This window comes from Alligator mississippiensis, chromosome 10 (genome assembly GCF_030867095.1).
Source record: "Alligator mississippiensis isolate rAllMis1 chromosome 10, rAllMis1, whole genome shotgun sequence".
In the NCBI taxonomy this organism is placed as follows: Eukaryota; Metazoa; Chordata; order Crocodylia; family Alligatoridae; genus Alligator; species Alligator mississippiensis.
The window spans coordinates 2,258,346-2,274,589 of NC_081833.1; the positions used below are offsets into that span (position 1 = coordinate 2,258,346).

Genomic DNA, 16,244 nt, shown 5'->3' on the forward strand with positions numbered 1-16,244 from the left:
CCTACTGCCCCAGCATTCAAGGGCTGAAAAGCTGCTCCTTCCCTAAAACAACAAGGGCAACTCCCCCGGCCCTGAAGCAAAGGGCTCTGATCACACTGTGGCCAAAAAGAAAGACATGACAACAACGACAGCTAGACCAGAAAACAGCTGATAGCATCTTCAGAACTTGGGTTGCCTGACTTTGTTTTTCTGCGGTTGGTTTTATGATAGCGAACATATAATACACCAGGTTCACAAAGTAAGACCTAGAACAGATCTCTGTATTTTTAAACGCCCAATTTGTTACATTTGCTTCTATAGGAGAGGTAAACTGATACCTGACACACGGCTCTAAGTACATATGATGCAGGCATCATCGACAATGAACTTCATTTTATGTGATTTACCAAGAGATACGAGGTCTGGGCAATATGCCAAAAATACTAGCTGTTCAAACCCATTAGGCTTCGTAAACTGGATTAGCAATTCATAATGTAATCCAGTATTCCATATTTTTATAAATAAATGTGTCACAAACCAATATACCAATTATGGTATCCTTGGATACAGTTTCATTTTACATAAGAACATGATTCATTGATCCAAATAAACCATCAGAAGCACCATGAAGGAAGGAAGCTACCTAGTCCCCCCTCCTCAGAAAAAACCAACACACAACCCACCCCAAAACAACAACAAGAAGCAGCTTGTCTACAAGCATTCAGGAACGCTTGCTCATCCAGCTGCAAGATCATATTGTTCAATAAAATAATTAGCATCAGTAGTGATTTATTTAACAAGCACAGCATGTTACTAATTGCTCATCATGCAACTAGTGCGTAAAAGTGATTTCCAAGCAAACCGCATATATAACTCGAGTGACAAAAAGATTTCTACCTGTGAGAATTGACTGGTCTACTCTTAGAGTTGTAGATTTGATAGAAGTAATCCTTATATCAGCAGGAACTTTGTCGCCAACTATGGATTCAAAAAGAAAGAAAGAGAAATTTAGCTATTGAGATCGATAAGCAAATATCCACTTTTCAGGTGACAGATACATTATACAGTTTTCCTCCAAGTAGTGCTGCCAGCTTCAGGTTCTGTAGATTGCAGCATCCTTTAAAACCGTTTCAGTCAACTCCAAATTGTTATGCAGCCTTGTATAGCGCGGAAAAAGTCTGCTGGGTATTTTATGCTTCCACACCACCACTTCTCAAAACTCTGTTCCATAGTAGGAGACAGAACACCTTATAATAGACGTTCACCGAGTTACAGAAATAGCTGTAAAATGCAAATTTCAAAACTCTTCCATGCATCAGAAGCCACCACAAACTCCGATTCCCAAGTACAACAGTAGCTATGAGCTTTCTATTTCCCCTCTATAGAAATTCTTTGCCTGTGCAGTAGCTAAGTGTATCATTTCCTCCGTGCTAAACATGTTAAAGTCAGTCTTCAGCTATCCAAAAAAAATAGGAAAAACTTTGAGAAATGTTCAACATTTACCATCAAACGTTATGAGTTTGCAGTATCCGCTTGTTCAGGAACAAGAGCAAATCCAGTGCACTTCTTAGCAAACAGCTAATTGGCAGGACACTGGAAAGCCAACGTACTATAATCTGAACATTACCTACAGTACATTAACCTGAACTGTTCCATTTCAGAGTTGGATAACAGACGACTTCATTTTTTATAGAACGTTAAATTTACCATAGGATGAGACCCAGTTTGAATGCCGACAGCATGTTCACGTTACATATATTTAAGTTGATCGCAAGGACATCTGGGACATCAGCGCCCCCGCCATACCTCCTGAAATCAGTGGCACTGCTGCAGGCAGTGGCAGGGGCACTCTGCCTCCTCACTGGCCTGCACCCTGCAATTCCAGGACTTCTGTTTTAACTTTGACCAACCAGCCAGGACTGGCCTATGAAATCCAGGACTGTCCAGACCAAACCAGAATGGACGGTCCATCTATATACATTTTCTATCCTGTGTTGTATCTGGGCAGAAATTAAAATAATTTGAAAGTCCTTTCTGTTCACTGAATGGAACTAATTTTCAACAATGTAATTAGAGGTAGAGCAGTGAGTTAACAGGATGCCTCTGAAACATGGAGGAAAACTAAATATAGCCAGATAGTTTCTAGCATTTTTAATCCCAGGTGTAATTAGATCTCTTTTCTACTTCTTTTCACCCAGCCACTCCTGGTTTTCAAATCAGACAGCATTATGGAGCTGTGGCTTTTATAACCAACCACCTTTGTGACTAATCCTCAAAAATGTCTGTGTGCAGGTATATTAATGTGCTGAAACTTGTTAGTCCGACTCACATTTCTGTAGGTACCTCTATAGATACGTTCCTCATTTAACCTTTTGGAATTAACGGGCATTACCGTTAAGAATTCTTTATGGGCTTTATAAAATGCCAAGTCCCCAAGTGTCTGTGTGAATGCCAGTTTTTATGGTTGTGAAATAATGCACACAAGTCACTCAGGATAGAAAAGCCAAATACTCTGATCACCAGTTAATAAGGACTCCTCTTGTCAGTGGATGGACTCATTACAACAGTCTCTCTAATGCGTCCCTGCAGGAAAATTAGAGGGAGATGCAATTCCTGTAGGAACTGCTTATGCAACTGGCAGCAATAGTTTACGTCGAAGAGAACGAGGCTGGAAGGAAAGTAGCAACGTTACCACCTTACTCAACACCCATCCCTGTTCACGAGCCTGAAAACCACAAAGGAGAATTAAATAAATACAGTTATATTCACTTTTTATAAGGTCACCCGAAACATCGCTGCAGTATTGTCCAAGACTTCTCACAGGGATGAAAAAATGTGATAGCAGTAACAGGAAAACAAAGCAGAATTGCATTAAAATTTAACCTAAAAAATTACACGTATGTATATGAAAGAGGCAAATAAACAGTTGTATTTATTTCCTTTTTGTACCATTATTGCATATGAAATGCAATCTAAGCCACAGTGCCCTTGAGCAGCAAGAGAAAATAGCATTAGACAAACAATGACCTAGGCCAAAAATGGGAAAACTATTTGAATATGCTCCTCTGATGTCGTGAGGAGGTTTATATGCAGACATGTGACAGCAGCTGGTTTCCAGCTATCACAATCCACAGGACAGCAGGCTAATACCTCGGTGCAATGTGGTCCAGGGCCTGTCAATCTGGACACGGACATTGTTGCTTTACTTTCAACAGCTGAGCATCTACTCAAATGCACCACATCTCAAATGCACCATTACATTTGACAGATCTATGTTAAAGGGACAGATCTCTTTACCAGGAACTTTTTATAGCTCCATGTACACAGAAAGCCTTTGTAAAGTCACACAGCACAATAAAGGGGGGGGGGGATACTGCTCCTGACATTTACCTTCATTAGAACAGGAAATTTAGGAAAGAATGCGTAAACATCCTAAAACTTGCAGGTCTTCAGAGATTTTCATCACAACTGGGCACAAACTGGAAACCTGATTCAATCTAAGATCAGGACGGTGCTTCTCTAGTGGATTACTGCAACAAATGAGCAGCTGGTCCAGATACAGGCACTTTCAACCACTCCCAGTTGTTCAAGCAAACAGAAACTATGACCCAGTGAGCACTTCATTGTTCTGCGACTTGCCAGCCTGCCCAGACAAACAAAACTTAAAATGGACACTGCATACCTACACACCGAGGTTGCAGGAATGCCCGAGTACAATACCTGGAACAGCACCCACCAACTGCTGCAGCGTCCTTAGCCTGACGAAGGGTTTTTGAACCCAAAAGCTTGTTTAATAACTGTTCTCCAACCATTTGGGTTGGTCTAATAAAAGATATCAAATTCACCCAAGGAACCTTGTCTGCCTATATCCTTAGACCAACACGGCTACAACCTAAACCCCTGCAAGTACAATACCTGATCCCATGTTCCAGTAATCACTGGAAAACTCATTTCCTCCTCTCCCTCCAACCCCTTCCCCAGCTTAACTAATTTTTTTGTCTTCCTTTAGATCAGCCCTTTCACAAGATTCTGCAAGGAAGCAAAGGTTACCAGACTGGTGTTTGTTCCACGGCATTTACATCGCTCTTGGCCAAGTCCAAGTTCTGCCCAGTTATTAATCCTCAAAAGGCTCCTTTGAACTGGCCAGTAAATATTATCCCAGCTTACAGAGAGCAAGCAAACGTGGGAGAGAGGGGGCTGACTTGTCCTGGGCCAGGATCCGTAAGCAGGTGGTAGAACGAGATTTCCACTCCCAATTCCACCCCTCTGCCTTCGTGCATTCACACCCACGTGTACCCTGTAACCCAGGAAGCACTCCAAAGGGTAGGAAATGAGAGTCAGACCTTTCTGCATATTCAGGTAGGATAGGGGCAGGCAATTATTTTGGACGGAGGGCTGCTTACTGAGTTTTGGCAAGCCATCGAGGGCTGCATGACAGGCAGTCAGGGGCAAATAAATATTACATTTTCTATATTTTTTAGGGGGCCCACGGGCCGGATATAATGACCTGGCAGGCCACATCCGGCCTGCGGGCTATTTTTCCCACCCCTGAGATAGGACCATCTCAAAGCACAACATTCATTTACATTCAGCAGTGTGACGTCTGGCCCCTACAAATCCAGGGAGTGATTTAAGCACGTTGCAGATTTTCAGAAGGAGCCCAATGCAAAACAAACATAACAACATTCAGTGTTTTAGGCCTTGCCTTAGCTGTTTGGGCAGTATGGGTAGTTGAAGAGCCATCAGAAGCTCCGAGTCCAGTTCAATAGTTGAACTAAAAACTGTGATAGACAGTCAGAAGCTTTCTAGGATTATCACCATTATGGTCACTGTTATTGTTACTGGTATTAACCACCACAACAACAACTTCAAAAAGGTACGGGTAACTTCTTTCCCTTACATTGGGAAAAGAACTGAAGCCCTTAACATTTATATGGATTTATTCAACTCATTCGCCCGAGTTGCAGGAATATGGGTAGAACTGGCAGGCCTACTCCAAGTCACAGACCAGAGATGAAGCAAGCCAATAAGAACTTGAACGCTAAAATACCCGCAGCAGTTTTGTATGCTACAGTTGTCACAAAACGAGTGTCATACAAGTTCCCTGGCTTTCTGTTTAAAAGAATCCTACTCCATTTCTTGGAAACAACTCTTAACATTTTTTTCTGCACGTCTTTTTCCCTCTTTACATAAGTAACCTGCAATTTTGTATATGGTTTTCAATTCCAAGAGATTGGAGCAAGCAATTTCAATGCTACAGGGCATGAAAGAGAACCTAGATGGTGGCTTTAGAGAGTGCCCCAATTTGTGCTGCTACAGATGCCTCATTATTTCCATGTATATAACTGGCCCAGATACTACTCCCCTTCAGCAAGTAGTCCTGCTGACTTTGAAATCAGGACTGCCTCAGGGGGTCAAGAGCAGGATGCAACTCAACCAAAGGATGAAATATTTTCTGCAGCAGTTTAATAAAAATCCTAATGTGCAACAGAAAGAAACAGCTGGAATTGTACCCTTCCTCAACAAGGAGCTGCATTATTCTGAGCTTAATTTTAGCCAACCGCGTGGACGCCTGTTCGGCCAGGAACAGCTCTGGCGCCAGGCTTAGTCTTAAAGGTATACTGAAAACAACATCTACCCAATAATCCCAGATGTGCAGAGTAAAGTACACACCTGTGATAAGGATCCAGTGCAAACTTTTAATACCCCAAACTGCATGGTGCTTCCACTCACAAGAAGGAAAAATGGGTAATCTTCTCATGGTTTCCTTCTAATGCCAAATACTTTTTGCCCTCATTTTCAAATGTAAATTGGGAGGAGGGGGAGTTGTTCGTTTTTAAGCTTACACAGTATATTTTCCTTCTTACCTTTCTCCTTTTGCTGAGCCTACACAGACTAATTTCTGGCCTACTTCTGCCAGAGCTTTTACCCATATGCTTAAAATTAAGCGTTACTAATAGTCCCACTTGCAGCGAGGGGAAGACTTGCAGTTTCAAGTTAAACATGCACATAAACGCCCGCTGCTTGCGGGACTGGGGTCTTTAGCTGCAGCATCTCTGAGGCTGCCACCTCCTCTTTTCTGAGAATGCATAAGCACTAACTACTTTAATTAACTGTAAAACTAGGTAATTTGGGAACAGTTAGGAAGACTGGCTGCAATCCTACCCCACCTGAATCAACGAAGACTTTCCACTAATTTTGATAAGGACTGCATCAGGCCCACACTAGTTGAAGATATGCAACGGTGCTACATTAAGGTGCAATGTTTCAATAGGAAGAGTGGCTTTTACAACCCCAGAGGACCTGGGGCCTATTGTCTAAGAGTGTCTGGGTTCCAGTCAGAAATGAAGGGGACTCGGTTGAAGGATGCGGGTAGTTCAGAACAGGGGGTGGCAACATATGGGCCAAGGAGCTGGGGACTGCCAGGGCCGGGTGAGAAGGAGCAGCGCTGTGCTGCGCTGGGGCCACAGTTGGGAAGCAGGGAGAAGCGACAGCAGCTGGGTCACAACAGGGCCTACCTCAGACCCAAGCCAGATTACTCTGGTCCACGACTCCAAAAGGTTGCCAGCCACTGGTTTGAAAGACAGGCGACTAGTCCTAGTCGAAGGAGAGCCGTCTTGGGAACAAGCACCTGTCCACAGAACGCATCAGTGCACACGCTGCTCTGTCCCCACTTGAGAAACAACCTTGTCAGAGGAGGGGGTTTCAGCCTCACAACATTCAAGACTGGATTCTCCAAATACGCCAATCCTGATGATATCAGCAGTCGCAGGAGAATCGGTGGAGAAGGAACCGGGCTGAAATCACCAATTCATTGACCGTTTGGCAATTTGGCCTGCTCGTCAGAAATTGGATAATGGGATACAGAATGCTCCATTTCTGGTTTTGCTGGTATTCAGTCTAATACTTCCCCTATGACCACATCTTCATGCGCTTCCCAGAGAACCTGAGCTCTCACTATCCAAAAACACTTTGACAAGGAACAGCTGGAGCAGGAACTCTATTTAAAGCAAAGAATAGTATTAGTGTCTTAGGCTACAACATCAGCCAGCATGCCATCTTTTAAATAGCCTGGACAGTTTTAAAAGCCAGTTGGTTAAGTTGCACCTGTGATGAGTTTGGAGGGAAAGTAATGCGCTATCTATCTGAATTATCGTGGGAATTCCAATCCCTGTTAGAGTGACGGGCTGAGCTGGAAGGCGACAAGCAGCGTCGAGACAATGTGCTTTCATTGCACTCTAGGGCAGGCATGCTTTAGCCAAACCACTAAACATTTTAAATTTATGTTTTAATTTGTTTACAAATGAAAACAAATTCAAGAGGCTTTGAAAACAGCCATTTGACCCCTAACAATACATAAATCAAAGTGTAGCATTTCTAACAGCATTAGAGAGCTTTCAAAAGCACACAGACACTCAGATGTTAATGGTGTCTACTTGGTCAAACAACTCTGATCCCCCAACTGCTGACTTGCCAAAAGGGCTGGAGTTTGCAGGTCCAGGTACTTCACGCAATGTAAAATGATTCCACAAATCTCATAGTTAACACTAGTCAATTTGAAAAAGCTGACATAACACATCCTGAATGCCTGAAGTTACAGCAACAATTTATTCCTAAATTAAAGTCAGCTTCTTTCAATGGATATTTTTGCTTTATAATGCCAGAAGCAAGTGGGCAAGCCATTGCAGTCACTACAGAAAAGCAGGTATCACACACTTTTCTTTTTTTTATCTATTTCTTTCTAGGTCCATGCCAATTATTCTATTCACACTTAAAAACACCAGCATCCATCCGCTGGATAAATCTCCCACATTATAGAAATATGCTTGCTTCACTGCAAGTTTATAGGTCTTCCATCCTGTAACCATCACTGTAGTTAGCGGGAATCTTTAGGCAGGTATATTCTGAAGAACAGGGACAGTATTTCACCACTGTAACAGGGAACCACAAAGCAGCTGAAGTCCAAGTAAACGATGCTGGGAATAACAAGAGTGCCTGGCGTTGGGTACAATGACACAGGCTGCCACTAGCAGCAAACCTCTGGCTGACAGATACAAAGGGTGAGAAGAAAGTTCTCGCACACGCTTTCTTCAAGAGGGCAAGAGGGTTAGCTAGCACAGCTTTCAATATGCTGGAGAAACCGACCAAACTCTAAATGTATTCATTCCCAAGCTTCTTGAACCAGAAAACAAAAAAAGCACGCTGGCAGAATTTCACACCAAGTGTAGTAAATCTGGAACAGGCTGCTCAAGTCAGCAGATGTAAACTCCCTCACTGCTATGGCATATATTGTCCAAGGCAAATTCCATACAAGTCCCTTCCTTTGGTTCCAAATATATATCATGCATTGTAATACAATACTTATTTTAAAAGAGAAGTAGTAGCAACAAATGTTGGGAAAGCCTTGTAACAAACGGGTTACAAACAATTTATAGAAATATTACAAATTCTTGCGGGTACAAATATCACTGGTTAATATAACACAAGGCCTCCTTGGACTTTTTATTTTAGAGTCCACAGAAAAATATACTTGTGATCTTCTAAATTAGGAAGCACATACTGCTGAACGATACTTCCTAGGAAGCTGCCTTGCAGCTGTAGTCATAAACTGAAGTATGTATGTAATTCTCAATTAGTCAAAAGTTACAGCAAAGATAGGTTTAGGTGAACTGAACTTTTAAAACATTCTTGCAATGTTTCATAAATACGTAATCTTTGAGACAGTAATCCTTGAAATTGTCCCCAAGACAGAAATAGATCACACATTAAAATTTCCTCCTCTGGAAACTCCCATTTCAGGAGAGCTAATTACCTTCAACTGTATTTGATGTATATTTTATTTTTTTTAAAGTTCCTTACTACAACACTCCAGATAGATATATGTGAAACACTTGGGAGGAGAGGGGGGGGAAGCCCAACACCCTCTGACCTTCATTGTATAAGAAGTATCTTTATTTCCTTGTGCCACGGGAAACAACAATCCCCACCTCCCGTTTTTTTGCAGATACTAGCCCATTTGAGAAGACTCCTATACAGAGCATAATGAATAGTCATGAACAATTATAAGGAAAGTAGGCAAGATCAAGTCTGCACGCTTTATAGTACAGTTCAGTCACGTGTGAAAAAGTGAATTCCCTTCCCCTAGGAACACGCAAGGACCCAACCTAGGGAATATCAAGTAGTAAGACCATCATAATAAAGACGCCCCCACCCGTTTTAGAATAAAGCAAGATAATGATTAACTGTCTCCTGTTCCAGCTGTGATAATCAGAGTGCTTAGAGATGATAAAACATGTTTATGAGGCGGTAGAAAGGATTACTTTCAGGTGCGTGCCACAGCTTGGATTATTTCCACAATATTCTCTTCTCTGTGGACTGTAGAGTCACGGCACCCACGGAGTTTACTACTACTACTACTACTACGATTAAATGTGGATAATCCAACTTCTGCACGCATTACTCAACACACGTTTGGAGTTCGGTTAGTTTTTGACAAAAAGCTGAGATTGTATGGGTCTAACCCTGCGCTCCTCAAACTACCTCCCCCTCCCTCTACCCCGTCATCCCCAACAGAGCTAGTCACAGAAGCATGGCTTACTTGTTCAGGGATGCCTCAGACGCCAGAAGGGTCTACTGTGACAGTCCACAGGATTGCCTTGAACTCTATTCCAAAAATCACCCACAGACTCTAGGAATACTACACACCCTGGTTTAAGTCGTTCAAGTGGTAAAATTACCCTCACTGTTAAAGTTATAACTTATTTCTAGTCTAAATTTATTTAGCTTCAGTTCCCAGTCATTGGATCTAGTTATACCTAGATGGAAGGCCAGTCTATTATGACATTTCTGTTTCCCATGTAGGTACTTCTGAGCTAATTGAGTACAGAGGGGCAAGGTGGAAGACAAATCAGATTCACCTTCTATCAGGCCAGCTAAAAATAGAGAACACTAGTACATAGTCCCACTGAAGCAGCAAAGTAACAACATGTATTAGCAAGGTAAAGTATGCATTCAAGTACCGAAAAGTAAAGCGAGAGTAAACAATTTGTATTTTGGCAGAGTACTGTAGTTCTGAACATCAGATTTTCTTTAGGTTAACCTAAAGAAAGTTTGCCAGGTTGATGCAGTATTAACAAAACATTACCTTGATGTTCAAGTATTTTGTTCAGCACTGTTTGTGCCGATGATAAATCCCCACTGAAGCATCAGTTCTATTCAGGGTATACAAGAGCAGGTATGCTACGAATCCCAACGATGGGAGCAGAATCAGCTTCAATCTTTCTAGCTCTGCCTGACAGTAGCAAGCCATCAGGGAAATGCTACAAGACCTATAAGACAGTTAAAATTGAAGATTCCCTTTATGAATTAAGAATGTGGCCTGCAAAAGACACAGATCTGGCCTCTGCCCTGGTTTGAACCTCACTCAACTACAGCAACTTCAGCGGAGCGTGGAACAAGCTGGGAATCGCACGCAGCATCTCAGCACTGCCTGCCAATATGGGACCACTTCACACACAGCCACAACACCTGCTGAGGACTGATGTACGCCTTAGACACGTGTATAAAATTCACCACTGAATATTTTGTTTTTCCAACATAAGAGCAATGATGCACATTAAAAATAGTTAAAAATGTAGTGAAAGCTGCTATGCCACCAAAGCTCTGACTATTTGTGCTTTTAAATGGTAAGGGAGAAAGCTTGCAGTTCACTTAAAAGCTCTCATCTGGAATTAATTTCAGACTACCAATGTTGTGTGCACTGGGGAGGGGGACACAAGATTTGTGGATCATTTCAGGAGAGCACATTCCTGTAAGCACTTTCACATTGCTGGATATCCTTACTATGGACCACGGGGTACGTAGTGAGCGAGAGCAATTGTGTGAGGCAGTGGGTTTTGCAACCCGGTTTGTTTGCATGGCAGAGAGCTGTATGGACAGAGTGGTTGACCTACTGTGTCACCAGAGCCGTTCATGGGAGGACTGTTGCATGTACAGCCAACTCTGCTTTGTTTCCCTTTTACCAAGTTATTTAGGCTGGGAAGACCTACCTCTTTCATCAGATACCGTCTCCTTGCTCCAATTAGGAAGGATCTTGGGACATACTAAAACTCAGAATATTCTGAATGAACAACAATGCACGCAGGAAATGAGTATCCTGCCCATGTCAAATGCAAAAATGTAGACAAGGAAAGCAATATTCTAGCATGTTGCTTTTAGTGACAAAAAAATAGCAATTTTGAAAATTAGTGGATATTTGAGACTGAAACTTGAGTACTTAAATAGACATACATTAGGTTCCCTTTTCAGAGGTGCTGAATCCCAGGAGCTCCCCTACAACTACTCTTAGAAGTACAGGTACGTACTCTTTATTTCTGAAGATCAGGCTCAGTGTCCTGGGGTGTACATCCAAGGCTCTCACTTATTACACAGTACTGAAAAACTGCACTCGAGCGTACTTCTAGGGGTCAGAAAGACTATAATTCACCTCAGCTTTCCTTTGAAAAGAGTGAAGATGAGAAACACAAGCTGCAATACCTCGCTGCTGGAACAAGGCATGAGCTCATTAATCAAAACAGCTGTATTATACTGCAGTAAGTAACTTTTAGCTCTAAAACACAACAAACGTTTGATTCAAGTAGTACACAAATGTAAGAAATTAAAAATTGATTAAAATAAATAAAATCATTCTACCCTCATTTGTCCCATTGAAATTCCTGTTAAACCTCTGAAACCTGGAGATCAAGGTACATCAGATGCATCTGTTAAGTGCTGCTTTCACTCGGCCAAGTCAAGCTTTAAAACAGTTTAACACTGCAAGTTAAAATCTTCAATCTGTTAAAGCTGACAAAGGATGCAGTTTCCAAAAGCCTGTGACATATTTTGCAGCATGGCGGCAGTTTTAACAGGCAAGCTGAAAAGCCATTTGAGGATAACATCTGGATGTTTGTTCTGTTCAGCTCTAAAACAAACGGAGTAGCTTAGTAACCTAAATATTCCAGTCCCGAGAACCATGCCACCAGAGGTCAGCGCACAAACCTCCAGGGCACGTGTCCCAAAGCCGTTAACTCAGTCCTGAAACGAGAGGTCCCACTGATGCCTGTTCTTCACTTACTGTGATTATACAAGATAACGCTTAATTTTTATGAGCCTTTAAACAGCCTTCCACTGAAGGCTGTCCGTTTCTACCAACTCCACCCAAGTGCATCCTAAAAAACCAAAAAAAAAATCAAAAAAACCCCCACAACAATTTTCTCCTGAAACACATTTTAAAACCCCGATATACATACAGAACCTTTAGAGTGTATATCTGTAGCTAATGTCCCAACGTTTTATCTGCCGAGACTGTTTTGAGTTGAGTCTTTTACTCTTGGTGTTTAAAACAGACTGCCCGCTTTTCTTCACCTTGTTTTACTCCACTGTGAGATGTTACCCAGCCCCTTAACATGATCTCTATGATAAAAAAGGATTTCAAATACTGTAAGCTGACACCCGGATGACTCCAGAAAACCATTAAGGAAGAAAAAAGAAAAAAACACCCTTTCACCACACAGACATTTCAAACCTCAAGAACAGGAATACGACCTCAAGACTGCAAGAAGCCGATTCCTTAAACCACCTCTGAAATGTCCAATACAAGAGCTGTAACACAAGTTATTATTCACTGCCCTTACAGCAATGACTTAACCCCAGAGATGTCCACTAGAGATCAGCTCATTTGGACAATGGTGCAGCACCACCCAGTTCTCAAAGGACTCTTACAAGGTACATTAAGCAAATATTTGGCTGGTTTAAAAGAAAAGAAAAGAAAAAAGCCACATTAAATATAATGCATCACTTCTGGGTGAGATTTCTCTAAATCACACCCAATACAACAGAGTGTTTAGGCTCAGAAATGCCTCTTGACCAAGGGATGTGTATTTTAGGACCAACTGCCATTCAGCACCAGCTGTACTACTACTCTATAACAAAAGACCTGTAAGAAAGTACCTCCACATTAGAGACTGCTTTGACATGTGGGAAAAACCTACCACCTGGTTCTTTACGCCACTCAATGGTGAGACACTTGCCTGGACACACAAATGTCATTGGCGCCCTGCCCAGAATTCCATACCCAGATATGTATCCCAGCATGAAGTGCTCTGTCACTTCCCTACATGGTCATCTTTTTGCAAACACCATGTCAAAGGCCATCCCAATACTCTTACACTTGAGACAGAGGCATGCACACAGTCTCTCTCACCTCCAGGTCTTGACATTAACTATGGTACATAGTGTATTGCTCTTCTACACCGACCCAGGAGCTTTCCCTTGTCTGAAATAATTTAAGGTATTGAACGTTTCTGTGTTTAAGTATAGAATTTATAGCACCAGTGTAAGAGTCCTTCCTATGCTAAAGCACTTATGAACTGTCCATCTTTCCTTAGGCTTACACCTTTAAAAAGTTCCTTGATATTCACCATAGTCACCTGCATTCAAAGGGAAAAAAAAGTCCAACTAGCTTTTGTTGAGACCCAAAACAGCTGAGAAAGAAAATGTTACTCAAGACTGAAATGCCTTAGAGAATCTGTTTGCAGAATTAAACCCATAAACTCTAATTTTTCAAAATCAGATATTATCAGTATGAACATGTGACAAGATTTAAATCAGTTCCAGTAATATTTGAACAGCCACATACATTTATTTACAAACAAATTTTATCAACCTTAGTAAGAGCAATTCACACAAAATAAGTAGAGGTTCCTCGATGTAAAAAGCCTACTGGTCCCTGTACATTGTGATCGACAGCAATTCAATTGAATAGACCATCTAAATGCAGGAGTCCCAATCTGCAAATCCAAGTTACAGCAAATCCCTTTGCTTTTACTGTTGTGGGGGAAAGTTTGTGGCAAAAAAGAAACCCCAGAACCCCACTATGTTGAAGTGTCAACATCTGGAATAAAGCTCCTAGAAAAAAATAACTTGAGACCTTTTGTTTAAAGCACTGATTCGGGATGTTAGAAGTTACTCAGTAGCCAACCTACCAATCGCCTGTGGTATCACCGACAGTAAAGTTGGAAAAATAAGTTAACCACACCCGCAGGCAAAAGAAAAACTGTTACCCACATCAGAAGCATATGTTCTAGCAAGTACCAAAAAAAAAGAAAAAAAGAACCCTCCCCAAACTCCAGACAACACTCCCCTACACTTTCACTGCTGTAATGAATACATGGAAGGCCTTCATATCAAGCACACAAATGCGGGTGTAAAGCATGCATTTATGCATTCAGTTTGCATCTGCAGTTAAACTGTGAATAGTAAATTAAGAGCCAGATTCAGACAACTTCAAGCACAATCAGGAAGGTAACTTTTGGCAGGAGGCAGCGATGGTTACTGAGAATAGCAGCATCTGCTGGATGGCCAAGCAGACCCAAACAAACAGCCAGTTGAGCCCATGGTACCCAATTTTCACTTTTGTGACAGCCATATGGGCAGCCCTACTTGAACACAGCTTTCAAGAAAAGGTGAAGTTCTTAAAACTGGAGCATGCCCCCCATTAAAGCAAAAATTAGAGTACATTTGGTTAGCTTGCTCCCTTTGAGATACCTGATATCTGGGCTTGAGAGTGGGCTTCACTTCTCCTGATGGATTGTGTGATCATGAGCTTTCTTAATTACATCACACTTGCCAAGAAAGCAGTAACCTTGTTTTCGGTACACGACAGGTTCCTTGTATGAAGAGGAAACGTGATGGGTTAAGAAAAATAAAATAAGATAAATTTCAGCATTCTCCTTGGTTTGGATGCCTCCAGTTACAATTTAAGTCAATCCAGGACACACCAACAGGCTGGCTATCCATTCACAATTCTATTAACATCGCTTTACAGAGTAACAAAAGTAACTGGATTGTTGAAAAGCGAAGCTGGAAGGGCCCTTCAGAGGTCACCGAGTCCAAAACCTGACCACAGGCAGAATTATCCCTATCCAAACCATTCTATACATATCCACGGTCTAACCTACAAGCAAAACTATACAAATCACCCCCGACAACCACGAGGTATAACACCCTGACATGCCACAGGTAAAGCAAGGGGACAACAGCAGCCAACGTCCTGCTGCTGCGAGGGTTAAAATGCGTTTGCAATCCAAGGAAGAGGGCCACGAACCCCACTAGAGGGAGGCAACCCCCTCCCTCCCTGAGCAGTACCAATCTGACCACTGGGTAAAATTCCTTCCTGACCCCAAATATGGCTATTGGTCTGACCCCCAAGCAGAGCAGCAAGACCCTCTAAGTCAGGACCCTTGAGGTTTAAGTCCTTGCAGGAGCATTGTCAGAGCCCAGTTACAATGCCCAGCCTTGACTACAGCCAACCCCCAATGCTTTGGAGGAAGGCAAAAAGAAAGCACACATACACCCCAGAGGAAGGCAAGTAAATAAGAATAGGAAATACCTGAACATAGGCAGAGGTGTGCCAAAATCATCCCTGACTGATGAGGTCTCCAGCCTCGTCCTGAAGCACCTCCCATGACGGAGATTTCCAACTTCCCTACTATTCCACTGCCCCACCGTTCTAACAGCAAAGAAGTTTTTTCCTGATATCTACTTAAAACCTACTCTGCTGCAACTTCAAGCCACTGGTCTGCATCCTGCTCTCTGCAGTAAGCAAGAAACATTTTTCCCCTCTTCTTTATGGCAGCCCTTCAGAGATTTGAAGACTGCTATCATGCCCCTCTTAAGTGTTTTTTCTGCAAGCTGGACATGCCTACTCCCCTTGCAGAACTTGCCTTCCAAGCCCTTTATCATTTTTGTCACCTGCCTCGGGATCCTCTCTAACTTCTCCATGTCCTTTTAAAAATGCAGAGCCCAGAACTGCACTCAATACTCTAGATGAAGCCTAACCAGTGCTGATTAAAGAGGCACTATGACCTCTCATGTCCTGCACCTAATGCCTCTGTAGACACATCACAAAACTACATTTGCTTTGCGTGTGGCTACATCACACTCTAGACTCATACCGAGTCTGTGAGCTACCAAGACACTTAGATCCTTCGCTGTAGCGCTGTCATACAGACTGGTCTCACCCATTTAGTATTTTTCATTATTCTCCCAAACTCTGTAGCACCATGCATCTATCAACATGGATACTTTAACCTATTAGCTCAATCCCAGCTTTCCAACCTGTCAAGATCTTTCTGAATTGTACTCCTGTCTTCCAACATGTTCGCAATCCTTCCCAGTTTCCTGTCTTCTGCCAATCTGCTCAAGAAGCTCTCTATTTCAGCATCCAA

General features: G+C 42.2%; 1 protein-coding gene across 2 annotated transcripts in view; it reads right to left on the reverse strand.

The window, feature by feature from the left end:
* Positions 1–16,244, reverse strand: part of ATP2A2 (ATPase sarcoplasmic/endoplasmic reticulum Ca2+ transporting 2) — a 63,855-nt gene that overhangs the window by 25,335 nt on the left and 22,276 nt on the right. For both annotated transcript variants that reach the window (XR_002090037.2, XM_006272821.4), the window contains exon 6: positions 877–957. Coding sequence is in view for 1 of the 2 variants with exons in the window: in XM_006272821.4 (XP_006272883.1) it covers positions 877–957 (81 nt within the window). In the remaining variant the exon portion in view is untranslated. The remainder of the gene's footprint in view (positions 1–876; positions 958–16,244) is intronic.